The 27,982-nt window shown below is 39.3% G+C and overlaps 1 protein-coding gene across 1 annotated transcript; it reads right to left on the bottom strand.

Annotated features, from left to right (window-relative positions):
- Positions 1 to 4: 4 nt before the first annotated feature.
- fancc (FA complementation group C) lies at positions 5 to 26,853 on the bottom strand. Its single transcript, XM_053326107.1, has 15 exons — positions 26,717 to 26,853; positions 23,345 to 23,593; positions 19,741 to 19,828; positions 19,374 to 19,468; positions 13,464 to 13,571; positions 13,288 to 13,352; positions 12,956 to 13,120; positions 12,650 to 12,806; positions 8,620 to 8,675; positions 8,404 to 8,503; positions 6,153 to 6,228; positions 4,852 to 4,954; positions 2,797 to 2,971; positions 1,615 to 1,827; positions 5 to 930 (listed from the first exon to the last, which is right to left on the bottom strand). Exons 2-15 carry the CDS (start codon positions 23,534 to 23,536, stop codon positions 733 to 735), a joined length of 1,791 nt encoding a protein of 596 aa, XP_053182082.1. The 5' UTR covers positions 23,537 to 23,593; positions 26,717 to 26,853; the 3' UTR covers positions 5 to 732.
- Positions 26,854 to 27,982: the final 1,129 nt, after the last annotated feature.

Raw genomic sequence — 27,982 nt, 5'->3', positions numbered from 1 at the left:
GCATCCTAAATAATACAAAATGTTGCTTTGACATCTAAAATAGTCACGACGTGTAATGGCACATCATTACAAAGTCTTATAGAAGCAGCGAACATTCATATGGCCGTGGTAATTATTAATGTCTGTGCTTAAAATGATGGATCAAACATAAAGAGAGTCATTCTTCACCTTTATAAATAATGAAACAACGGAACATTTACATTCAAATGAAGTGACATTACATTTCATTGTGCAGTCATATATTCAGTATTGTTGGAATCTTTTTCATATAAAACATATTTTTGCACAGATTATAATTATACAATTTGCATTTGGTTTTCTTTTTCCTCCAAACCTAAATGTCTTCCAGTCAGCATGTGTAGCGTGAAGGATTTGCACTGTGAGACAATTATATGAGTGGGAGGACTTTGACACGATGTGCGAGCTGTTGCTTCTTTGCAGTGTGATCTGTCAGTGCTGAAGTGTCCTTGTGGGCCTTGTAGTTGTGTCGCGCGTGTGTGTGTGTGTGTGCGTGCGTATAATTGTAGCCTCTCCACATAATCTGTCCTCGCTGTGCTGTTTTGACACGCTCCTGTCATTGTACAGCAGCATATCTACACAAGAGCGGGGCAATTTGTCATTCTGAAAACATGCGCTAAACAAACAAAAAAATCAAAAAACCGCTGAGCTGAGGATGAACTCACTGCTGTGAGGTTATGCGCATGTGTGTGCGGGTATGCGGTCTCACCTGCTTTAGAGTGGGTGAGTGTGTGCTTGTTTCTCAGCAGGGCTCTGTGCTGCATACATATGTGTAAGAGTGTTTTGAAGCGCCTTGATCCTGAGATGAACTCTGTTACCGTCGCTTGATAAGCAGCTTCCTCTGTTCAGTCTGAGCTCCAGTGAGCCGAGAACGCACACTGCTTCACTGACCAGACCGGTCCGATCCACCACCTGGACTGACACACAAGGATAGAAAGATTGCATCCAGCTTTGAAAATGGAAAACTGCCATTAAAAAAAAATGGGATAAACCAAACAGCTTAATAGATCTTTCCAGAAACTACAGTAAAGCACGTATTTGAAATTAAACTTTCAGAAACTGACTCTAATATCATATTTGAGTATTTCATGATGTATCCACAAACTAATTGACATCCAAAAATTTTACTGTGGTGTACAAGGAATGAGAAATCCTGAAGAAAAATACAGTTAAAAACCCATGATTGCTTCTAAGAAACCAAGTCTGGGTGATGTGTAATATGCAATGCAGGATGCCATTGATACTGAGCCTACTGTACATTACCCGTTACATTCAGATGAATTTAGCATTTTAGAGCAGTACATAAACTTTGGTTTTCCTTTCACTTTGACAGAATCTCTCATGTATATTTCAGACATCTTGTGATTGTTTCATCATCTGTTGTTTCCCAGGTCAACAAGTGGCTATAAATCTCAACCTTTTTCTTTTAAACTCATCCATTCATCATTTATTCACTGATTTTCTTTTTTTCATTATTTTGTAGTAAAACAACATGTGCAATGAGTTATTGTGCATGACCATCTTATTGTGGAACATATGGGACATAAATTTGACAATGTCTGATTTTTCGGGGGAAGAATCATAATATTTCCTCACCGTCTGCAAAATCTCTGTTGATCCACTCAGCGATTTTTGGGAGAAAACAGCAAAGTTGACCAAGAGGTCAAGGACTGATAATGGAGTTAGTGATGGCTGCTGAGGGTTTGGTGACAGAAGGGCGACCAGTGATTGTAGGTGGTCAATGGGAGGAGGACAAGCTAATACTGAGAAAAGGGGGCAGAGGTGGTTCCATGCATCCTTGGCACGTACCTGGAGAACAAAGTTAATGTAAATGTATGGTTAGGGGACAGATTTTTATCTATGGACCACACTGAAATTAAGAAACACCGTTTATAGTGTTTTTCCTGAAAATAAAATACAAATCAATAATTCACAAATGATGGAGAAACACAACCTCACGCGAAGAGAACAAGATCGTAATAGGAGTTATGGCAGCGCCGACAGCAAGTCTCCCAGGGTTATGAGAGGAGGCGGACAAACAGGAGACAAAGAGATGAAACTCAGGCCAGCTGGCCAGACACTCACTGAGAAATCAATACTACATCACCCTTTTCACCTCGCTCCCCTCCCTCATTTGGATTTCTCTCTCTCTTCACCACTGTCTCCCTCTATCTCTCTCTGTCTCTCTTTCTCTCTCTCTCTTAGATAGGGGTCATCCATAATTTATTTTTTAATGTGTTTTTCTTCTTTTTCTGTTTTTGTTGTTTAGCTTTCAGCGGCGACACACCAGCCAAGAGCAAATAATACTCCATCTACATTATGTTGTTGAGTTATGATATACTGTAAACAGACTAGCTAAGATTATATCTGCACTCCTTCTCCAGTCACATCAACAAACCTCAAAGCCTCAATAACACTGTTTTTTACTGTTTGGCTACAGCAGTGTTGCTAATGTAACAATAGCAACAAGACTTTCAATTTCTATGTTTGGAAAAATAATTTCAAATGTGAAGCTGAGCTAAATGCTAACAGCATGTTAAGTTTGTCACAATTATGTACTTATATCATGATGGTGCTACATAAAATGTTAAGGCTTCAAAGACCATCATCAAGGCATCTGTACCAAATTACCAAATATCATCACAACACAAACCATCAAATAGTATTCAGTTTAGACCAAAGTGGTGGACCAACTGACCACCATGCTAGCCGCATGGCAAAAAACACTGAAATTATTTTTTCCTTTTTATTTTTTTTTATTTTTTAGAACAGTCTTACCAGCTGTTGAGCCCTGTGGTGCCCCTTGTTGGTGGGATGGTGGTAGAAGGTCAGCAGCCTCAGCAGGGGGTCACAGTCCTCTGGCCTTGCAGTCACCAGCAGCTGAGCCGTGGCCTGCATCCAGTGGGCACACTGAACCAGCAGGAACCAGGCCTCAAACACTTTGTGGTGACCCCTGCAGGACAGAAAAAGAAGCAGTACTCAACACTAATGGTGAAAGGGCTACCTGAACGCTGAGCTCCAGTGGGCATTGTGGGAAATTAAAGGTTTTTCTGTGGTGGTGCTGCAGCAGAAGTGAGGCACAGAACTTAATTACTGTATATGAGCACTTGCTGCCTGACCTCTAAGAAAAAATTCTAAACTTCATAATTGTTTTTTCTAATTAGTTATTTTATTCAATTTCACATTCACAAAAATCAGTGGGTTACATAATAAAAAAAGTAGTACACTAGACCTTCATGAGTCTGTAAGGCTAACAGTGTAATGGGCAGGTTTATCTGGGTATAACCTACCAATAATTTGGGTGGTTTACTTTCAAAGTAGCTTGGCTCCAGTTTTCTAAAGGTATGTGTATGAATGTGTAACACTGTCCTTCTCCAAATTCCACTCAAACCACTGTTGTAAAGCAGACCTGATAATTGTCAGTCCAATAATTTACACCTAAGTTGCTGTTCAACCAGCTGGAAAAAAACTTGGCCATTAGGAAGAGACGGAGGAAGAATTTTAAAACATTTGGACAAATTCAGAAAACGATTAGAGTGCACCACACACACCCTCTAATAACAAGCTATTTACATCATAAGAGCTTTATTAATGTGTTGCAACTCCAGTAGTGGCAGCCAGTGATATTAGTCCCTCCCCCATTGATGGGCTGATCAAACAAACAAAGCATTTCCACAAATCTAATTCACAGTTTGATGTTGCATTACTTTTTTTCCAGTTTTGACATCATATTTAGGGGTAAATGTGAATACTCCCTGCAAATCAACAGTCAAGAACATCAGTTTATTGCTTTCACAGCACTTAACATCTCAAGCAACAAAATTACCACAAGACTTCGTGTTATCCTTAGTGCACCCTCTTTGAAGTTTATTCCCATTTACATTTAGCTTTATATTACATCACACTCTGAGAATAAGTGCAATATGTGGCCATATTTGAGTGGAATGCTGTCCTGTCTGAATCGAGTGAGAGATGGCAGGGCCCAGAAAATGGGACACGACAGAATCATCACGTAGTGCTGTAAAATGTAAATATGCAGGCAAGCTTGAAGATATTCAGACAAAGAGCTGCAACAGAGTGAACCAGAAACAAGCAGCTGCAACAGCAAGACTATAACTTGAAGTTGGAAGAGGATAAGGATCTCTCTCAGATTTCCCTAATACCATCATTAGAGCTCCCCTCCTTATCTCCCCTGTTTCCCCTTGGCTCCTAAATATGAACAGCAGCACCCCTCATGCAGGGCCCTGGCAGCTGCATCTTTGCTCGGAGCAACACAACACACTACTTTCCCACCACTGGCTCAGAACGATGTTTTGGGAAATTTGCACGGAGATTCAAAATGGAGTGGTGGTGGGGATAATGGGGACTGTTAAAAACCGCAGCTGGGGGGTATCAACTCAGCCGTCTCCGTCTCTAGGACATCAACTGTTTTATGCTTTTTATCTGCATCCCCTATCCTCTTTCTCTCTAAATCTGTCCAACCAAAGTAACTCTTTTCAGCTTTGCTCCATTTCCATCTAATATGATGTCCTTTTTTTCTCCATCCAAGTTCTCCTTTGTTCTTCTGCATTATTTTTCTCACTCATATTGGGCTCTCCAACACTTCTTTTCTCCACAGGTCTGTTTTCCCCGAGCTAATTGCCTCTAATGAGTGCTTGGGGGAGCCACACAGTGCACCAGGACCTCTCTGCTGTGATGTAAGGGGAAAATATCTGACTAACCACCCTCTCAACAGCAGCTAATGGAAATAAGAACACCACACAGTCATTCAGTGGGGTGGTAGAAGCAGACACACATTAAAACATTCACTGTGCAAGATTTTCTCACTCTAACCCGGTTCTGCTGCTGTCTTCGTCTTCCTCCTCCTCCTCTGTCAGTCTCTGTAATGAGCCACTGAGCCAGTTCAGGTGATGTCTCCAAGACTCCTGAGGCATCTCTGCAAGAACAGAGTCAGATTTACAGGTATGATTATTACTTGAAGCACATATTTGCACTTTTCAATCAATTACTATCCACACAATTCAAAGGCAACGGTCTATCCAGTGTTACTCAGGTTGCTGAATATTAAAACAGTCAATTTTCCATGTGGGAAGACTTTAATGGACATTTTTCTAACTATCAGAACAACTTCTCAGAGGAGAACTGGATAAAATACTGGTAGTACTTGCAATTACTCTTCCCTGTTTTCCAGCTATTGTATTTGCATGCAACATTGTTATGTCAAAAATAACTCCCCTACCACAAACCAAATTTTGTACTAAAACCTTGCCAAACCGACTAACAAACTTTAACAAATACTTCAAGTGCTTGACATCTTGATTTCCCCCCCACCCCCAACCCCAGGCGATGTTTTAACAATGTAATGCTAAGTCTTAATTTACAACTTTTCAGCAGTGAGCACAAATCATGATAAAACCTCAAATCTTCAACTTTTCACAATATCATTTCCATTCAGTCTCCAGTGAAAAATAGCCCTTCAACACACACACACACACACACACACACATACACAGTAATAATTAACTCAGAGTTCTGGCAGGGCTCCAGTGTGTCCTTAAATGGCTCCATTCATGTAAATCATTCCTGCCTACAGGCCAGTCTGGGCACACACTGATAAGTACAGCTCTGCGCTGCCCCTGCACTCACCTACTGTGCATCCGTCCAATAATAAAAGATTCCCATACATAAACACTGCAAATACATATTGAATATGGATATGGATTTTTATTAATGAGCAAGTTAAGAGGCTGTGTTGTGTTTGTGTAAGATGATGAAAGGTTCCAGTCGTCCACAATAAAGACTGCTAGTAAAAAAGCAGGTACTCATTAAACTTCTGCATAGATTTCATATGAGTAATGACACTTTGACACTTTGAGATATAAGCTTAATTTCGACATCATGTCAAAGCAATTATCACAGTTCTTAACTTATTGATTAGCAAGAGCAAAAAATACAAGGGCCCATTCACTCCGCTGCAGGAAAACTCTGTTTGCACAAAGTTAAAGAATACCTGTAAGGACCTTTTATCACAATTCAGGGTTTGTGCATTGTGTCCAAATGAAACACTTTCAGACACAGACACACACACACACACACACTTGCAGGAATGAGTGTATATGTTTGTACATACTGACCTGAAGGCTGGGTCAAGAGAGGACCTAGCAGATTCTGAGGTGACTGTGGGAAGAAGGCCTTCAAAGATATACTCATCTGAAACAACAAAAAGCAAAATTTTTCCTGAGCTTCATAAATGTAAATCATACATACCTCAAACTCATACATCACCATGCTCTGAAAGCCTGAAAAATGACATTTTGAATGGGAGGCTGTGTAACCGTGATACAGTAGGTGCTAATGTGTAATGTAGCGTGTAATAGGTATAGCGTTTAGTGCAGTGTGACTGCAGCCATTAAATCAAAGTCTACTGTAAATAAACTGCAACACTGCCATCTATTGGTTACAACAGGTAGAAAGGACTTCTACTATATTCAAAAATTGTGTATCAGATAATACATCACTCCTACATAGCAACACATCTGTTTCCTGACCTTATCACAACACAGTAATGGAATGCAAGTGCCAGCTAAATCCCCACTATCACACCGGAGATGCGGATGCATGATGGCAACAAGTTTATTCACAGAAGACAGCAGAGAGCCTGAGTAAAGTGCACAGGGACACATCTGTGAAACAGCTCATAGAGGTTTTCACACAGTGCAGCTGATGCATCCGTAGTAAGTTATTACCTGCAAAATGAGGACTTAAAAGCAATTTGCATTTATTGTCTACAAGGAAAAGATGTGAACTGCAGTGTGTGCAGTGAGCTCCCTGCTGGAGACCAAGTGATAATTATGTGGAGGATTTATCAAAAGTTAAGTGATTTTGCCTGCAGAGGGGAGCAAATTGTTCATTGCATGTGCATTAAAGCCTGCAGCATAAAAGTTACCATACTTTCATTTCCAGGAAAGATGTTGGAAGAGAATCACTGGTATAAAAAGACTGAACTTATTTCCACTCACTACAAAAAAACAATATGTTTTAGTTCCCTGATCACCAAATGTATCAAGTGTGTCATCAGAAATGCATCCAGACAATAACAGTACAACAAAAGTGTTAACACGTTTGGTGACAGATTAGGGAACGAGAAGGAGAGCTAGATGCTTATTGTCATATCTCTGCTGTCTGTAGTCACACCAGATTTCAATATTTTGGCTTTCATCAGCTTAAAACAAGGCTGCCACCTGACAGACAACAGAGTTTTGGAAAATAGTGACAAGAAAACATTTTAATTTGTCTTTCCACAACAACTTCAACTTCAGCCAGAGAGTCTCTATACACCTGAAGTCAATAAAAACAACAGAAAAAAAGAAGCACACAATATTACATGTAAAAGTACACACACACACACACACACACACACACACACACACACACACACACACACACACACACAGTATTGTATCTAACCCTAACCCTCAGCAACACTTCAAGGAAAAAAACTGTAAGTGATTTGGGTTCCCAGCCGCTGAAATTAGGAAAGGTCATAGTAAACATAAAAAATATGTGTTTTCAGTCTGGATTTGAAAATATCAACAGAGCTTGCCTCTGAAATGTGCAGTGGTAGATTTTTTGAGTTGAGAAACAGTTAAGTAACCAGCACCAAGGGCATGTAAAGCACGTGATGGATTATATGGAGCAATAAGGCCGTAGACATATGAAGGGCCAGTCCATTTAACACCTTCTAGTTAAGAAGGAGGAAATCAGTTCTTGTATGAACATGTAGCCAATGCATAGTCATCAGTGCTGGTGTTATATGATACAACTTCTTAGTCTTTGTGAGGACTCTGATAGCTGCTTTATGGACCAGTTGATGATCTTTTGTTGCTATCTTAGCTAGGCCTGAGAAAAGTGCATTACAGCAGTCTATTCTAGATGTCATGAAGGCATATATGCCTCAGTTTGATAAAATCCAGCATATTTGGGCTATTTTACAATGGTACAAAAGGCAGTTTGTGTATATACTTGTTATGTGGCTCAAATGTAAGAGATGGATTGAATACTCTTCCAATCCACTGTATGGATCTAAGAATCATTAATCAAGCAAAGAGACTGCTTACAATCAACATGAATTACATTTTAATTTTTAAATTCATTTGCAAGTAACTGAAGCTTAAAGATTTGTGAAAGACAAAACATCAACACTTGCTCCAGCTTTTCAAATCAGCCTGAAAGACATTTTTGCTTATATTAGCTCATTGCTGATATTTCAGTATCACTGTACATGACAGTCAATAAATCACAAGAAACTGAAGTGGAGAAATGGCAAAGAACTATTTTAACAGTGTCACCATGCTATAGTTTGTCCACTAAGAAGATGAGGTGTACCTTAGGTTGCAACAGTGACAGTTCCCTGATGAAACAGTTGGTAAAAGTGTGGATGGCAGACTTAATGCACTCATTTCCTTCTAGTTGCTTAAGGATGGACCTGTCAAACATAAACACACACACACACAAAGACAATATTATAGCAACACATCAACAGAATCTGTTAATAAACACATGAACGTCATATCACCCTGAATGTGACTTCTAATCACTCACCTGAAGATATCATTTACAACCAAGAATATCGAGCAGTGCTGAGCGCAGGCTTTAGGCTGAAACACACAGAAACATAAATATTATGCTAGTTTAGTACGATTGTAGAAACAATTTCTGCACAAATACTAAAACCCAAAGGTAGCAATGATGGTAGCAACACCAACGTTTGTACAAAATGCTGACCACTAGATGTCACTGTTGCATCATCTACAGACAATCCCCTCTCCAGCACCTCAGTTTGTCCCTGTTCTCACTCTCTCCCCATTAACCACCCAGTTAACCACTCTGTCAGCCCTTCACTCACACACCCACACATACTCTCTCATCTCCGCCTAATGTACGCTCATCATGTGTTTTAGATTTAACACGTTCTAAAACGCCCCAGTGCAAACACTTAACAGCTGCACTGTTCATGTCTGTCTCCCCCTCCTTGTTTATACATCTTCTAGTCCTTAATTATTCACCCTCCCACCCCCCACTCTTATATAGGGACAATATTCTTCACTATAGGAGGAGCATGGGTGGTGTAGATTACAGATTTTTAATCATGTAGGGTAACACAGTAGTAGAAATAGTAAAATAATCAAACATCATATTCAAAAGCTGCTATTTGTGTCACTAGTCAAAAATAAACTGTATCTTAAACAATGATATACATCACTTTGCTCCATCTCTGACTGTAATGCAGTAATAAGCTACAACCTGGTTGTACAAAGGGGTATTAAAGGCCATTTGCCCTCCAGATTAGGGATATCTGACACAATATAAAAATGAAAAAGGGCCAGAGTACCAGACTGATTATAGCCACAGTGAGGTCAGACAGAACAGCCCCACCCAGTGTTTATGTGGTGTCATTACAACATTGAAAAACGAGAAAAGTCCACACACTGAAGGTCCCAATGCTGGTATTTACTTGGATATCACCAGCGTGACGTTTTGAGCATAATAATCTTCTTCACATACATTGTCATTACAACGTTCCAACATTCCTTAAATAAACACTTTCATCCTCAGTTTTGATATATTTGTGTCCTTTCTTGTTCTCTAAGACCAACAAAAATGGCATTAATCAAAACAAAGCAGGCTTTATATGTCTGTGTTTGATGGTTTGTGTGGGCATCAACAATATGTTGGCATATGTTTGTGTCTGTCAGTGTACATCTGCGTATGTGCATTTCATGCCAGCGTGCATGCATGTGCGCAAACTGTCATGGTTCTTCCTAGTGAAAACAGATGGGCTTTTTTAGCGTCCTCCTCCATACCTTACCACTAACACTTCAAGGAGGGTCAATTACAGCACACAACAAACATCCTGTTTTTGGCAGTCAGGCCCAGGAAGTGAGTGTTTATTGTTATTGGGCCTACGTCTCACTGGATCACAGGGGGGTGGGACAAGCCAAAACGAGGAATGCAAGCCTAATTTCATGTTTCCCATTTTGATTGCAATTTAAACAAGAAATTGAAATAAAGGCAAAGAGTGAGACGAGCCAGTCGGCTTAGACGCCTGTGTGTTGTTTTTTTGCCCTTGCACGCATGTCAATTGCATTCACAGACACACGCATGGAACTCACTTCTGACGTCCACACAACCTGAAGGCTAAAGTGAAAGTTAAACGTTTGCCTTCCACCCACTTAACGCCAGACACGCTACGCCAGATGTAATATTATAAACAAAGCATGGCGACTAAAGATGCGTGTGAGAGGGTTTGTATCCATACATGTGCGTGTGAACCACCAAGGTGATAAAAACAGGGGTCAATCAGAGCTGGATGACAGCGTAAACAAATGGATACATGACAGGAGACATAAACAGTCAAGGATTGCCTCTGTCTCTCATGCACAGATACACTCACACACACAACATTTTAGTCAGCTGTTTACACAACTCCTCTTTCCAACATACATACCTGATTAGTATCTTCTAGAAACTCAAGACAGAATCAAGTGCAATCAACAAGCAGGCATATTCCCATACATGCAGTGCTAGTGATTTATATACATATACATCAGTGTGTTCCAATCTGTCTTAATATTTTAAGCAACCCTAACCCTAACCCTAAACTCAAAACGTATGCATTGCTAGTCTGTTATGTACACAGCTCAAGTGGACCATCACTCTGGAAAACAGGAGTGACCCAACTGACAAAATTAACCTAATTTAACGTGAGGTAAGATGGCAGGTAAATTTTAGTTTCTCTGAACATTAAAGCTACCAAAGGCAAAGCAATCAGTAACAACTAGGATGTAATTTCTGAATGTGCACACAAGGTGATTTATTGCTGGTTAAAAAGGGGAAAAAATTGATTATTTTCAGTTTGCCTCCAGTCCTCACACAATGTTGTTTGTAGAAAAAGGTCTAGATTGAGGTAGACATTGGTGCATCTAGTTTCAGTGTTCTGAAGTTGCCTTGAACACATTTTGTTATTTTATTGTTATCCTTGCTTTTCACAGTGGCAGCAGTAATTTGTCAAACATGTTCCAAGTCATTAGCCAAGACAAAAGAACACTGAGAAAGTGCTGGTATTTTTTGATTGTGATATAGTAACAAGGACATTGTCTTTATTAAACAACAACTATTAAAACAAAAGTCAATTCTAACTTTTTGAATTGGGCATGAGTTTAAGTTGAATGAAGTGCAGCGTGGCCAAAGACGCAAGTGACAGAGAGTTCAGTACTTACCCAGCACAATAAAGGCTGTGCAGCAAAAGCCAAATAACGTGAGATGGTGTTTCAACCTAGCCAAATGATGTGAGATGCATGCAGAGCAAAGCCAAATGGTGTGAGTTAGCCAGGCAAAAACAGACAATAAAGGTCCACTAAAAAAGTGATGGAAAGTTTCCAAGAACTATGCATATGAAAAACTCCATACAGCATAATAAAATGAGAGGGTATAATTTTCAAATTGTTTGGTTTCACAGTCTGCAAACAGTTCAAAGTGGAAAACACATATGGGGTGTGCAGTGATTTCTGATGTGAGACACTATAATTCAGGGCAGATGAGTTAAACTATGTACATAACAAACCCATTTAACAGCAGCAATATGTCACCAATTTATCAACAGTCTCAAATGCTGCCAATATACACAGCAGTTGAAATTGCAGAAAATGCCACAGTTCAATGGTAACATTTTAAACATTCTTTCAAACTCTTCATGGAAAGCATTTTGTGCTTCTTTCTTGAAAAGTCTTCAAAAATACAATTACTATATTTATATAGTTTATATGCAGTATTTGCCTAACTGTAACCTTTACTATAACCTTAACCTAACCCTAATCTTAAAATCTGACCGAACAATCAGCCATTCCTAATTAATTGGTCCTAAATCTTAAATTTGTCCCCAAAAGTAGCCTTTGACAGATTACACACACACATACCCACATGTTTAGATTGCATTATGGTAGCATAATGATTGAATCTCTAGCCCCTAAATCTAACCTTAACCATCACAACTAAATGCCTAAGCCCAACCTTTACCCTAACCTGAACCTAAACCCAATTCTAACCCTTCATGCTTAAACCAAGTCTGAGGCCTCAAACAGTCCCTTGACTATGTGTCAGAAAGTAAGGAAATGTCCCCGCTTCCCTGGTATAAAACTCAAATCGGTTCTCCCAATGATAGCCATAAAAATACAAGCATGCACGCACTCATGCACACACGCACATTGTAAGCTCTCCACAAACAGTTTACTTTGGCCCTTTGACTTTGCTTCCATGGACTATTTGCTTCCCATAATAGTTCTTCATGGAGGCAAATGAGGTAAAATACTGCATATGAGATTTAAACGATTGGTCCCACAGTATTCCCTCCTCTGGATCACTTGTTAAAAGCTGGTTTATCTAAACATTAAGTAGTTACATACTAATAGTATTTAATAGTTAATAGTTGATACTTAAAAGTTATACTAAGCTGTAAGGCCACTTCAGAGTTCAGCTGTTGGACAAAACACTGATTTTTCATGCATCTGATGGTGTCTAGTCCCGAAATGCATTAGTGTGTTCATTACAAGTTTATGATACAAACGTTACCGACCAGCAGTGACTGTGCCAGTTGCTGCTCCAACCTGTGCAGTGTTGACCCTGTGTTGGCGAGAACAGACTCCAGCAGACTGAGCACTGCTTCTTCTAGGCTGGACAGGCTGTGATACCACATAGAGACAACAGTCTGCTCCTCCAGTAACAAGCAATTGCTGAAAAAATACAGCACTTATTAACATACATCAAAACACATCAAAATTCAAAATAGCTATGATTGGACACAAGAAGAAAACAGTTCTGCAAACATACTGTTACAGGCTAACAGGAAAGCAGATTCTGAGTCCCTCTGTGTTTGTTTTACCTGGAATAGGCGGAGCTCAGCGCATCCAGGAAGTCTACGCTAAGAGCTGCCCTTGCACAAATCAATGGCCGCTGAAGTAAAGCACCAATGAGAGGAGCAGCCTCAGCACACGTAACCAGGGGGACACATGCCTCTGATGCAGCCAGAATACGGTCACATGAACACCTGCAAAAAGTTATTCACCTACTGTTAAGCATGGACAAAATCTATATTGTCATGAGCTTCCCATCAACTGTGTGCAAAGATAGGAATTCATACTTTAATGCATGATAAATGTAATATTCTTTGAGAATGCTTTTTCAATTCTGAAGCCAGTTTCTACTTTGCTTTACCTCTCACTTCTGTCGATTGGCAAACTGCAGCCTTTTCCAATGTTTTCTTGCACTAGTGCCACCTTCTGAAACGCAGAGTATAACAAAATTGGCATTAACAGCATGTCAGCGTACGCACATGCAGCTTGTACAGTATGCAGGATGAGAATTTTGCAAAAGCAATGAAGAGCAAAAACCTTTCTGAGGACTGTGAGATGGTACTGTGTTGTTGGTACACCCATATGTTTCACTAATGTCTGTGTTGCAGTATCATCGTCTTCTGTGGTGAGCTGACACAACACTTTCTGTGGAGGGACAGCAACACAATATACAGCAGATGATTACAGCGGACAAGACTTGAATACAATATGCTACATCAAAGCTAATTAGTTACTGGAATATAGGATGACTCTGTTGGCATCATTTGAAACACATGAGTGGAGAAAAGGCATTCCAGTAAGTGAGAATGTATGGACAGCATATGAGCAACTTGAGAAATGAACATTCTTTGTTACAGAGGGCCTTGGTGTTTTACGAGCATTTTTCAGAAGGGGCCTCATCATACACTGATAAAACTAGACTAATAAACTCAGATGATTCTCCTGAGAAGAAAAGCTGTTCATAATGAAGGAACAAAAAAAGCGAAAACTAGGCTCGTAAGTCACAACATTACAAAATGCTTCTTAGATGTCAACAATTTCTTGGTAGTTTCTATGAAAAGAGTTATTAAGGGATGGTTTTTCTCTACAAATATAATAGATTATATCCAATGTCAACATTCTTAAACATAAAAAGATACCACACAGCATTCAGTGGTTTAATGATTAATAAACTGAATGTTTGGCAAGAGTTCTCTTCATTGGTATTCACTCAGACGTGTGATGAAAATCCAAAGACCTATAACTTTAAATTAGGAATTGATTTAGAACCAGTCCTTTCTGTTCAACCACAATAAGTCTATACACTAGTACAAGCTGGAAAGTGTGATCCAACAGAAACAGCAGAGGCCTCACATCTTCGGCACACATCTGTTTTTACAACTTCAATGAACCAAAAACACAGAAACATCAACACTAAGTCTGCTCTTAGTGGTGTGGATGTTTCTGTAGATAAAAGGGGATCAACAAGAGATGAGCAAAGAAAGAGATGGAGAGAGTCACAAAATGTAGAGGAAAAAAAAACAAAAAGTGAAGGAGGAAAACCAAAATCCCAGACAGAGGAGCAATGCAGTGCTGTTGGTGGAGCTGTGTGGTTTCTTTGGCCAGGCCCTACAGCACGCTAAGATGCTTACCCTCCACATAGTCTCACAAAACAACCCCAATCACTACCATCTGAGCACCCTCAAACCCTGCACATTGAGTACATACAAAACCAATCACACTTATCCTACCCTTGGTAGGGAGGCACAATGGGGCTCGAGGAGAAGAGAGGGAAGGAAACCTGGTTAGACGGAATGGCGGAAAGAGGCTGGAACGCACAGCAATGGCTACATTTTGGAACAGGGGAAAAAGGGTGTGGTCACCAGAGGAATGGGATGTAGGGCAAATGGATAGATGGATGGCAAATACTTTAGGTCAAAAGTCATATTTCTCTCACAGAAACCAGCAACCGAGCTGGCTTTGGGGGCTTGGACATGTTGCTGCCATAGAAATTATCCCCTCCATAAATCTAAAATTAAAACAGAGGATATAGAAAAATGCACAAGGCAAAGAGTTGGGTTGGTTTTGATGGGTGCCTGTTAACAATTACTAAGCCATGATTGAATTCTCCCAAAACCAATGAAAGATTCAAGTATAGCCTCAGATGGTCAAAACAGCAGAGACAAAAAAAGGAAGATGAAATGAGGGAAAAAGTTGTGCAGCAAAGTCAGGATGATAATGCTACATAAATCATTTGAGCTTGAACCTCGTGCACTGACATAAAGATATTAAGTTCATGTGCTGTCTTCTTCTCAGTTAAAAGCCAAGTGTGTAATCTTTGACCACATGTATTTTTAGGTATTTTAACGTACATAAATAAAGAAGTTGTGAGCAGTTTGTATTTCTCAAATCATCAAGATTTGTAATATTGGTTTTACTACAAATTTTCGAAATAACACTGATGTAAACAACCCTTTAATAGCACCAAAAAACAACCATTCTTTTGATTCAGTTTCTGCCAAATGTTGTTGTGCATGTTATAATATCTTTGAATCAGTTTAAGAGTGGCAGCAGTTGCCAACACTCATGAACTGTGCTGTAAATTTTAAAAATTAAGCAACAATCGTACATTTGACTGATGTACACTTAGTCAAAGAGAAGAAACATAAAAGATCATTTTTGGCAGTAAGATCCATTAAAAAGGGATGACACCTAAGAACAAATAGAAAGATAATTGTGTCTTTGATAAAGAAACTTTCATCTCTAACACAAAGTGTCACAACCAATGGAAGTAAAGAGACAGAAATATGTTTTTAACCTTGAAAACAACCACAGTGGCTCCAAGGCCTACCTGTGGTTCACCCTTTTTGAATCACCAAAGATTCACATCAAAGATAAAGCTATCAAACCATCCATCCTCCGGCCCTCTAATATTACACTCTCATGCTTTACTTATCTGTCATCTCCTAGAAGATCATGCTATGTTACTGCAGCTCTGTGTGGTCCCCCTGCTAGTACAGGATGTAGAGAAACAGACCGTTTGAGCTAATGACTATCTGACATAGCCTGCAGCTATGTGGCTATACCCAGCATTCATCAAACCCAGTGAGAACACTCAGATGTGGAGAGGAGAAGCAGACAGGGTGGAGTAAAGCCAAGACATGAGGGGAAAAAGGCAAAACACTCTGCACACCATCATAACTTAAAGAGAAAAATACATGTGGCTACTAACAATATAGGCAGTAGCAGAAGAAACAAACATATGTGATATTTAGGTGCCACTTAGCACCAGATCCTTGGTTTATTATGGAGGCAGCAGGAAAACGATGTTGGGGAGCAAAATCAGACAGGGCTAACAGAAAACAGGCTGCATTCTGCATTCCAGGACAGGCAGTCCAACACAACACAGACACAAGCAGAGACACAGAGACGGACCATCTCTGGCCTAAAACCATACATCTGCCCTGCACCCCCAGACAGGCTGTGCTGTGGTAAATAGGTTTTTTTATCCTTCCCGCCATTCCCGTCATTTGTGGGAAGTGGAAGCCTCTTCGGAGGAGAGGAGAGGAGAGGAGAGGAGAGGAGAGGAGAGGAGAGGAGAGGAGAGGAAGAATGAGAAGTAGTTGTTGAGTTAGTTGTGACTTTGTGTTTTCTTGTGCTTTTTGGACACTTTCATCTAGTGCCCTACAACATAAAATGCATGTATGCAATTTTAGCATGAGTGGACCCTGCGAACCCTTTAAAAAAGCAGTCAAAGCTCTACTTAAACCACTGAGCTACAATTAAGTACTTTTATACTCAGTTGAAAATACAGTCTCAACCTAGTTTTCTATATTAATCAATGCAACTGTTATTTGATAAGAGTCATAGGAAAATACTTTCAGGGAATTTCATCTGTAATTTTACAATAGGCAGGGCTCTCTGCAATTGGATAAGATAATTTATACTTAAATTTCCTTGATCAAAACTTGTAGCCTAATTCTAACCAACTCCTTCCCTTTACATTCAAAATGGGGCAAAAATGGCTTCATATGTATACATAGAGATTAAACCATGTCCTTTATTTTTTTTTACACACCCCATCCTCTTTTCTCTGCACGTATTTTCATATACTGTACTTCCATATAAAGACACATAAGACAGAGACACAAACATTACCATGGACACATGCACTCCGCTTCCCCTCATGTGGGTCAAAGACCATCTGGCAAATTCAAGGTTTACTTTCAAGGCACTGTTTTAATTAGCAAGATGTTTTATTAGATGAGAAATTAATCAAAAGAATACAAACACACAGTTAATCTGGCAAAAATGTGAAGGTTCCACATTGTTTATCATAAGCCATCTGTGTGAACCCTCTCAAGTTGAAAATTGCAGAATATTTTCTTCTCTCTGTTCTCTTTCCCTCCTTTGTGTGCGCGCCTTGAAAACACAGTAAAGTTACACAGTGAATAAGACCGACTAACTGTAACATAAAGGCCGATCCTTCTCTGGTGACAAGAGGCAGTGAAACAGTCAATTTTAATTTGCTTTGAAAATATGTTTTACAGTTTGGGGCACTAAAGACTTAAGCTAACAGAGACCCAAACTTTCTCATTCATCATCCCAAGTCCCACTGGAGAGGAGACATAGAGGGCTGGCGAGAGAACTCCTATAAAAAGTAAATTAGACAGAAAATCTGTTCAGCAGCCCAAAGGCAGTCAAAGAGACATTCTTTTAAGAGTGTTTGTTGAAAGAGTGATAGTCAATCTGCACGTAAAGACGGTCCAGAACAAATTAGCATACAAACAACACACAGGCTAGGCCTGGAAGTAATGAGGAAAGGCATATGATGGGCGAGTGGAAGAGATGATAATAACCACAGATTGCTGTGAATGGGACTCACAACTTGATTGCTCAGTTAATACTCTAAAAACCTTTATGAACTTTGTCTTCTTCTTTTCAGACTTCCTGTGGTTACAATTTACTGCATGTTTAATTTACGTGATCCAAATATAGACACATTTGTGGCATCTCAATTGACTGTGTTTATTGGATTATGTGGATTATTTTGCCATGTTTGGAGGATGGCTGCCTCATCCGATCAGTCACTAAAGCACATATTAAGATCCATGTTGTACAAAGTACATGTCTAAGTTTGAACAAAATATGGCTCTTGATCTTATTTTACATTAATTCTCTCAAAATATTTGTTGCAACTGCTGCTGTCTAACTTTAACCAGAGCAAAGAACCCACCCCTCCTCCTTCTATCCTCCGATTACAAAACAAACTAGAAACCCTATCTTGTGATGGTATGGCTTCGCCAAGTAATCAAGTTGCAGTTCACATCCATGTTTGTCCAGACTCGTATAATATTTTTATTGAAGAGCTTGAAGGAATTTAATAAAAGGTATTAAGTGTATTTTCCTTGTAGTATGTGTTCACATGCTTGGTCAATCAATCTTATTCTGATCGAACACAAAGTTGTAGCCGTGACAGTAGACAAAGTTTCATGCTGCAAAGAAGCTACAAATTCTAAAACTGTTGAAGCTTCACACACATCTTCAACCCCCCACCAGAGAAGATCTAAACAATTACCACAGTTTCAAGGTGGGCACCTAAGATGGGTGTCATCAGTTTAGTATCTGACCAAATGTGAAATATGGTAACAATCTTCTCCTCTGTCCCGGTGTTGAATAAAAGTCAGAAGAGTGCAGAATACTATGATGTCACAGTGAAGTTGACATTTTGGATATAAAATGTCATCATTTTATCCTATGAAACATTTGTGTGAAACTTTGTCACAATTAGTTGAGTAAGGGCCATAAACGTGTTATTTGAGGTCACAGTGACTTTGCCCTTTGACCACCAAATTCGAATCAGTTCATCCATGTGTCCAAGTGGATGTTTGTGCCAGATGTCATGAAACTCCCTCCCGGCGTTCCTGAAATATCGCTTTCACAAAATTGGGGCGGAAGTGAGGTCATGGTGACCTTGTCTTTTGAGCATCAAAATATAATCAGATCATCCTTGAGTACAAGTGGACATTTGTGCTGAATTTGAAGCAATTCTCTCAAGGCTTTCCTGAGATATTGCATTCATGAGAATGGGTCAGACATACAACCCAAAAACATAATTCCTCCAGCCACAGCTGTCACCAGCATAGAAGCATAAAAAACGTTGTACATACAGAGATAAAGTAATTCATAAATTAATTGAAGATAAACTTTTGAAATGAAAAATATTTACATATATACATTGTGGACTTCTCAATGAGGGAGAAAGAGTACATGTCATTTTAAGGATTTTTGACAAACTAAGTGAACATTTTTTGTGGAAAAAACATATCAGACACATTTATTATTCCAAGCAGAGCATTTTTATATGTCCTAAAAAATGTTGGGAGGGGATCTTTTATTATTAGTCACTATTAGTCACTGCAGTTCTGTATTAACACAAAAAGAGGGATAGAGAATGCCAGTCCATACCCGTATCCACTGGTTTGCCTTTCTTTCAACAGCGTTGCTTGGATGCTCCGAGTACAGTCCCCACAGATTCTGCAATAGCAGCCTTCTGCTTGTATCTGGAAACAAATTAACACCATACTAGACATGAGTCACTACACTCTCAATCAGAATTAAAACATGATAATTGAAGCAGCATTAAGCTTTGACAGTGGTAGATTTCAGATTTTATGTCACGCCCCCTTTTACAGAATAAAACACACATTAAAAGTATCAATAACCCTCATCTTTGTTCAGAAGTCCTGAAAATCTAAGCACAGTTCAATCACTTAAATCCTCAAAAAGTTATTCACTGATTCCCAGCACTTGTGAAGTGAAAGGATGCACTCACCATCAGCTGTGACATAAGGGTTCCAGCACAGCCGGCCTAGAAACTGGCCTATGACAGGTAGTCGCTTCATGGTCTCTGTTGTGGAGCTCTTAGGGACAGAACAGACACACAGAGAGAGAAGAGTAAATCAATGTAAGACATGGTTTTCATTTTTAAGACTCTTACACATCTGATCCTGAGAACTTCGAGTTTAAACTTAAATGGAATAGCAATATAGTTTTATCATGGGGCCAACAGAAAAACTAAAATCACCTCACTATATTACAGATGTTTACAGACACATTCACAGGTGTACAGTACATTACATTTGCATTGCTTTGTTTTCCATGTTTTGTTCATGCCACAGCTCCCACCATAACAGTAATAGTGAGAGATACACAGAACAGAACAGGGCTCTGGTAAAGGGTGCTATACCTGTAAGGGTTTAAGTATGTGTGTGTCTCTGCTTGTTTATCCAACTCGCAACAACAGAGCATGTGATTTATTTCACCTCACAGCCAATTAAACCAGCCAGAAGGTTTGAAGCCAGAGTAGTCACCTTTAATCTCGACTCCCTATACATTTTAGTTTTGAAGAGATGTACAATTTCCCCAGATGACCTTCACTTGTAAAATTTAAGAATTAAAGGTTTGGAGAGGATCTTATCATTTGTCAGGATAGCCTGAAATTAATGGGAAAACTCGACTGAGTCTACCTGAGTGTGAGTGAATCATAAAAACAGACATCACAATCCCTATGATCTAAGACAGGAATGAAAAAGAGTGTGCATTTTAACACTGTGTTGGCAGTGCACCAGAACCTGAACCATTCAATATGTTACTTATAGATTAATGCACAAAAAAGTGTGTTCGTTATAAAAGTCTTTGGCATTATTTGTGCCAACACATGATGGAAAGATGACAAACAACTAATGTCTGAATTAAACTGCTTCACAATTAGGCTTAACTGAAGTGTACATTGTTTATGTTTTACCATTATTGCTTTTCTAGGTTTAATACATACACACAGGCCACATCATGTTTTACAATATGATGAATGAGGAAAACAGATCAAAGAGGTAACATTAAAATCAAGTAGAGCCGCAATGAGTTGGCAATTAGCTGCCGAATATTAAATGAACCCCTCACTATTTTAATAAACGATTAGTTGTTGTTATTCACTTTTTCAAGAAGAAAATGTCCAAATTCTCTTATTCCAGCTCCTTAAATGTGAATATTTTCTTGTTTCTGTAGTCCTCCATGACAGTAAACTGAATATCTCTTTGGGTTGTAGACAAAACAAAGACATTTGAGATTTATCTTGGGCTTTGAGAAACAACTATCCACATTTCTCACAACTGCCTGACATTTTTTGGACCAAACAATTAATGGATTGATCAAGAAAATAAGATTAATCAATAATGAAAAAAGTTAATTAGCTGCAGCTCAAAAATGAAAATTTCATTTTATGGGCAAAAAAAAAAAAAGATTTTCAATTGAAAAGTTAGCACTTTTTAAACAGACCTTCATGGAGTTTTTTTGGAGCCAACATCTAACAGCATAGGTATTTATAGGGTAAGAAGAAAAGAGGAGGGGAAGCGGGAAAAAGAAAAGAGGGGAAGATGGGAAAGAAGTTTGTTGCTATGTCAATATTATGCACCAATACAACGTTTCATCAGAAACAAGCATAGAGGAGCCTCAAAGTAACACGGGATAAAAGTACAATTTTGAGGTAGCTTGAGGCCTATGTTCAGAAGGAGCATCAGACAGACACAAGGACTAACTTGACTCATTCAAGTGGATGAGATCACCATTAATGGGAAGCAGAATGGTAATAGGCCGAGTAGGGTTCATCTAAAAGCCCCCACTATGCCCCCCACAACACCATCAATGCTGTCTGGAACACAGCTCTCACACTCGCCTTCCTAGAAATCGTACAACACATGGTAAATGTTGTGTGTGTGAGTTTGTATGCGCATTTGTGCGTCAGTGATGCAGCTGAAAAGGAATGCTCATTTACAATAAGGACTTTACAATGCTTTGTGGCTGGGGACTGTAGAAATGCTCATAGAAGTGAGCCATCACAACAGAAAGTAATTATCACTGACTACAAGCGCCAAATCACCATCAAAGGCTTGTCAAGATTGTCCCTAATTACAAAATGTGCTTTGAGTCTGTATCTTGTCTTGACTATGGACAGAAGTGAATGATCACTATACTGGCCAGGGAGGTAAATGGGAGCAGTTTATAGAACTCTTTGGACTGTCTAAAAATGAAGAGAAAAGTGAGGAAACGCTTGTTCCTGACATCACTGAGGCACAATCAGAGTAGCACCAATAATAAATAGCAAAGTTACTATGGTGAAGCACATAAATATACACCAGTGTGTTGGACAATTCCCCACACCCTCCATCTATCTTAGGTTAATGCTGCAGGATTTTCCTATCAATTCCTCTGAGGAGTGGTGTAATACTATATTAGTAGTTCAGCAACCGTGTAAAGAAATTAGGGGATTTCTATAGTGACAATATAACATTAGAGGCATCTCTATAACATTAGAGGTGCCCAAAGAGGAGTTTTCATCTTTGGGCATAAGCCACAAGAAAGTTGTTAAGTCATCAAAGGATGCAGAAAGCTGCCAAGAAGCAGGCTATCCTCAGCTGGTCTTTTATGAGCCCGCTGCCAGTAAAAAGGATTTCAATCCAATTAAGCTATACCATTCTTTTCTCTCTCTTTGTATCAGCTCCATTATCCTAAACACACTGAAACCTCTGCATGACGTATACCTGAAACCCTGCTAACAGAACAGAGAGGGAGATTTTTTTAAAAGGCTCACACAAAGATTGATTCTAATCATCACCAGTGTTACAGTAAAAGTAACAGACTGTAGAGAATGATAAATGTAAGCACCAACAAGAAAAATATTTATTTTGTGAGAAAAAGAGTACATAATGTGAAACAGAAAAGGGGTTATAAAAGTACTGAGACTAAGAGCTAAGGAGAGAGAGCTGGAAGGAGGAGGCAAGGCCTAGTAACACTGAAATCTCACAGTCCTTCACCCCTCTTGTCCTCTGCCCCCTTCCCAAATTTTCTATACCTGATATGGGGATACATTAGGTTAGTGCTGGAGGTCCCAATGCGGCTATTACCTGACTAACTCAACACTGCGGCACTGCCAGCCAGACATACACCCACAGCCTCTGCAGAGCACAGAGCCACGTCTGTTAGCAGGTCCCTACCAACGCTGGTCTTGCTGTTCATGCCCTGATTTGGACAGAGAGCGAGCATGTGTATGTTTTTGTGTGTGTACTAGATGTGCTGGTGTTGGAATTAACTTAGTGCTTCATTAATCTGACGGCTGTTTGGCTGGTCGGCCTAATTGATTAACTGTTTTAATATATTTCAGTGGGTAGATTGGAGATTAGATTGGAACCTGTAAAATATGCCTCTTAGTAGATACCGCCAACTTTATTGGACTCAATAGGCATCTGGGAAACTATATTGTATAGAAGCAGAGCTATCCAAATCTGTGTATATACATCTCAGAGCTTCTCATGCATTGTAACAAGGTGGACAATGGAATAGCTGTGAAGATACGACTTCAACTTCTCCCTGTATCTGCTCACCGTATTGTGGATGTGTGTCAGGAGTTGCTGGAGGAAATCCCTCAGTCTGCTCAAGTGTAGGCAGGTGTCTTTCTGAGCATCCGGACTGTCAGCCTGGCCCCAAGCCACCGCTTTCTCCAGCCAGAGCTGCATCTCCTGAACATCCAGCAAGGGCTCTGCCTTTTGTTGGAGCAGGACCAGTGGCTGAGACATTGGTCTGTTTGTCCAGGGTCTGGTCCAGGTGAATTTACTCAAGAGTTAGTGGAGATCCTTGGTGAGACAGACAACAATACCATTATCAGAAATATCTTAAGATGACCTTCACAAATGTCATAAAGAATTAGCTCACTTTTATTAAATAAAACATTAACCTTAGAGAAAAAGAACAGATGCTATTTCCTTGCAGAAAATAATATTTATGTAGTATGTGGCTATTGTCCAGGCTGTCATCTTCGAACTGAATTAATCACAAGATGAGAGGCGATGAGAGGACGTGGGTGGCTAGCCATCACTGCTAAATGATTTCCTAGGAAAAATGACTCGGCATTTATAACATAACCTCAATATTACATCAGTTATGAACATACTAGGGATGTTTCAGTCTGTCAACTAATTCTTACCCAAAATATAACCCATTTAGGTTTTGTATAAAAGAATTATTACAACTCAAAATAGAAAAGAAATGGTAAAATATACAGGAATACCATTTACCATAACTGAAAAACAATACACTAACTATCAGCCTAACATTAACAGTCAGGCTGCACTTTATGTGTGGCCCACACCATCCACCAACAAGCAGAAGTGAATAATATAATAAGTGGAAGCAAGAATAAGTGGAAAATAAATTGAGGCAAAGAGTGTTAATCTGGTTAAGCTCCTATTACCACAGTCTAATGATCAGACTTTAAAGCTCCAGGCAATCAACCCTTCTCAAAAGCTCTCTCTCTCTCTCTCTCTCTCGCTGTCTCTCTCTCACAAACACACACAAACACGCACACACACAAAAGCCTACTGAGAAATAAACAGTACATTCTTCACTTTTTATGACGATGGCGAGAAAAAAACGTGTGGGGTGAGGATGTGTTTTGTGTCTGTATATGGCCTGAGAATAGTGTGTGTGTGTGTGTGTGTGTGTGTGTGTAGCCTATTTGTTTTTTTTGTTTTTTTGCCATAATAACAGGTCTGTGTGGGACACCACAGGGTTGTGTTTTATGATCACCTCGTTACACACGATTTGTTTAATGTCTTGCCATCATCTCTGCTGGAAAGCCCTATGGCTCGCTCATGTGAATATATAAATACTCATTTTCGTGGAGGAAAAAAAGTCCAACCAAATTAGGAACAAACGCCTCTTGTTGACTGATGTTGGGCGCTCGGTTCTTAGTAAAGCAGAGGTGGAAAAGAACGGATGCTGGTTACCCAAGCAGCAGTTCCACTCACAGTCTCTATCATGCTCAGGCACTTACATGAGCACACGAGTATACTGTACTAACACAAAGTTGTAAATTTGCACACATGTCGGACACGCACAAAAATATGTACATGCACAAAAATGCACTCAGCTGTCGGTCTGGTGTTGGCTGAACACATTCTGGAGCAGGAACAAGATGTGACTGGTCAAATATTATCTTTGAAGATTTGTTAAACTAAACTTGTGGACTTTGGGTTAGGGTGAGTTTGCGGTTCCAATTATGGGATTGTTGACATTATTTCTGTATAATCAAATCAGTTAAACATCACTTTATACAAATTTACTTCTGTATGCTGCAGTATTTTATATTTAAGGACACCTGGATTAAATTAAGAGACTAATGCAAGGGCTGTCTACATGATTATCTAATAAAAGGAACACTTTGGTTTTGGGGTTTTTTTCATTACTTTACCCCAACTCAACATTTATCACATATCCACATGCAAACCCTCACTTGCAAATTAAATGAAAAACATGAATAACTGTGCAGAGTAACATAATCGATAAAGAAGCTTCTGTGAAGGTTACAAGGGGTCATTACATGGTTTGAGGAGTATGACATCATATGCTATCGCCTTGACAGTCACAAGATCCTAATGCAACTGAACACCTATAGGAGATACTGGACTGACATATTAGACAGCCATCTCCACCATCATCAAAACATCAAATAAGACATTTCCTTTTGGAAGAGTGGTGTCTATCCCTCCCTTTGGTGCCCATAAAAACGAACCTAGTACCAGGACTGGTCCTGCTCATCATTTTCATGATCGATTTATCTGTTCATCAGATTTTTCTTTTAATTAATTGTTCTATAAAATGACAGAAAATTGTGAATACAATTCCTCATCCAAATGTGACATCTCTAAATTGATTATTTGTCCAACTAACAGTCTATAAGCCAAAGATACTCGGGACAGATGCAAATCCTCATTAGAGAAGCTGGAACCAGACAATGAATGAAAAATGACATTAATGATTACATGATTTCTAAAATAGTCATAGATTAATTCTCTTTTGATCGACTAATCCCTAAATGTACTAGTCATTTCAGTTGTACTTATCACAGCTTCCTAGAGCCCAAGGTGGCATCTAACTACTTAAAGCAGGAAACCATGCTGATTTTTATTTTCAATTTGTTTTAATGAACCAGCTAATCTACTAATGATATACTGTTTCTGCACAAAACTTGAAATCAGAAGGTGCTATTTTCCCTCTCTGAAGAGACTTTATAGAGTTGGAAATACAAACCATATTTATCCACTAAAGCAGGAGGAGCCTGAGAGGACTCTCCTGTCAAATGACACGAAAAAAGAAACATGTTTTGGTAAATCCTGGTTATAATACCTCTAAAAACACAAACAGCAGGGATTAAAGCAAGAAAAGCTTTGTCAGAAAAGTTGTCCAGGAGGAAATCTATAAGTATATTAAAAGATAAACTATAATAAAATATAAAGTAAAAGTAAAGTATTAAGTAAACGTAAATATATTGAATTACATTTTATAGGAATTTAAAACTGCTCAATTTCTAAAATCAGGCGTGGTGTCTGGTAACTTTAAGCCCTGAAAACAGGCGCACACACGCACGCGCGCACACACACACACATACATACACCTTTGAAGCATGTAAAGAAAAGTAAATAGCAAAGTTTTTTACCCAACACTAACGCGTGCAACAACTACACCACACCACAGGATGCCAGTATTCCCTCTATTCTCGTGCAGTTGTGCTTGGTGAAAAATGATATCGGTTCAATATAAAGATGGAAAAGAACCGCTGATATACACTTACTGCACCGTAATAACTTAATAAATACATCACGAGTGAACTGCTCCTTTGCCAGGAGCGACCATTATTTCAGCTTTTGGCTTCACAGACATATGATTGTTATGTACAGCGCTTTCAAATGTGGACTTACATGTACGTAAAACGCACAGACACCAAACTGAAATCCCCAAAGAGGCGTCAGCTATGCATTTATCATCTCTGTCTTCAACAATTATTCGGGCTTCGTTCCGCGGGCTTCGTCTCGCCATGTAAACAAACTGAACTTCCCTCTTTTCTCAGCGGTCCATGTACGGATGAAGACTATTGGCTGAGAGACGCAGGACGTACACCGCGACGTACTGGCAAGGCCTGCTGGGAAATTGAGTCACATCTCTTCAACAAGTGCAGGTGGACAAAGTAATTCAAAGTAATGTAACATTACATTTGATTACTTTTTGATTAATTTTCTAATTTTCTAACAACTCTAATTTTTTTCAACTGTAAGAGTAAGTGTAGTCCACCAAATTATTCGTTGTTATAAAACAAGATTTATCTCTCATCTGAAAATGTATTCATTAGTTCATGTTTTTATATATAGGCTAATAAGATATAAGATATTTTATGAAAAAAGTCAAAATTCTTGCATATGCTTAATTGGTACTGTGACATCATTTAAGCCTGCGTCATGATTTGACTAAATAAAAATTAAAAAATGAAGAAAAACCTCCCCCTGAGCAAAATCTTAAAGGTCTGACTTCAGAAGTAACCTCTTGTGTAATCATCACCATGCTTGCCAAACTCTGATGAAATCTTAATCGAAACATTTAAGCTCTATTTTAATATTGTCTGATTTCTTATACAGTGTGACTTATTGAGTTGGCCTCAGTTTTGAGATAAACCTGTTATCCACTCATTAGCCTTTCATGGGTTGAAAAGAGTTTGGGAGTACCTGGAACAATGACCCTGCTGTGTCTTTCTCAGTATGTGTAATGCAGAAATGTATCCAAATGGACCTACTCTACATGCTCATGTTCCCATCTTTGTGTGTGTGTGTGTGTGTGTGTGTGTGTGTGTGTGTGTGTGTGTGTGTGTGTGTGTGTGTCATACATTTCAGGGGTGAGGGTCCAGAGGGTGAAGCAGAGTGCATACCATGGCCAGGAATTCAGGGGTCCCGGAGCTTGTCCCTCTGGAACCCAAAGCAAACTTTGAAGGGTTCCCGGCCTGTATGGCTCGAACTGACAAATCACCCAGAGGCTCCATCCAGACCCAGAGCAGCCTAGCACACTGCACCAGGAAATGGTTGTTTAAACATATGTAATGTCATGTGTTTGAGTTTCTGCATGCATGTGTGTGTCTGCCTATGTGCAAGGGTGCCTGCATGAGAAAGAGATTATACACGTATATGAGTGTGGGTTTT

This window comes from Scomber japonicus, chromosome 9 (assembly GCF_027409825.1).
Source record: "Scomber japonicus isolate fScoJap1 chromosome 9, fScoJap1.pri, whole genome shotgun sequence".
NCBI lineage: Eukaryota > Metazoa > Chordata > Actinopteri > Scombriformes > Scombridae > Scomber > Scomber japonicus.
Note: the sequence above shows the minus strand (reverse complement) of the source record. Positions and strands in the feature narration are given on the sequence as shown.

Coding starts and splice junctions, on each gene's coding strand:
- fancc (XM_053326107.1), bottom strand. CDS start 23,536: ATGTCTCAGCCACTGGTCCTGCTCCAACAAAAGGCAGAGCCCTTGCTG. Junction 6,229..8,403: donor TGTCACTGTTGCAACCTAAG/GTACACCTCATC, acceptor TTGTTGTTTCAG/ATGAGTATATCTTTGAAGGC. Junction 931..1,614: donor CAACAGAGATTTTGCAGACG/GTGAGGAAATAT, acceptor GTGTCAGTCCAG/GTGGTGGATCGGACCGGTCT.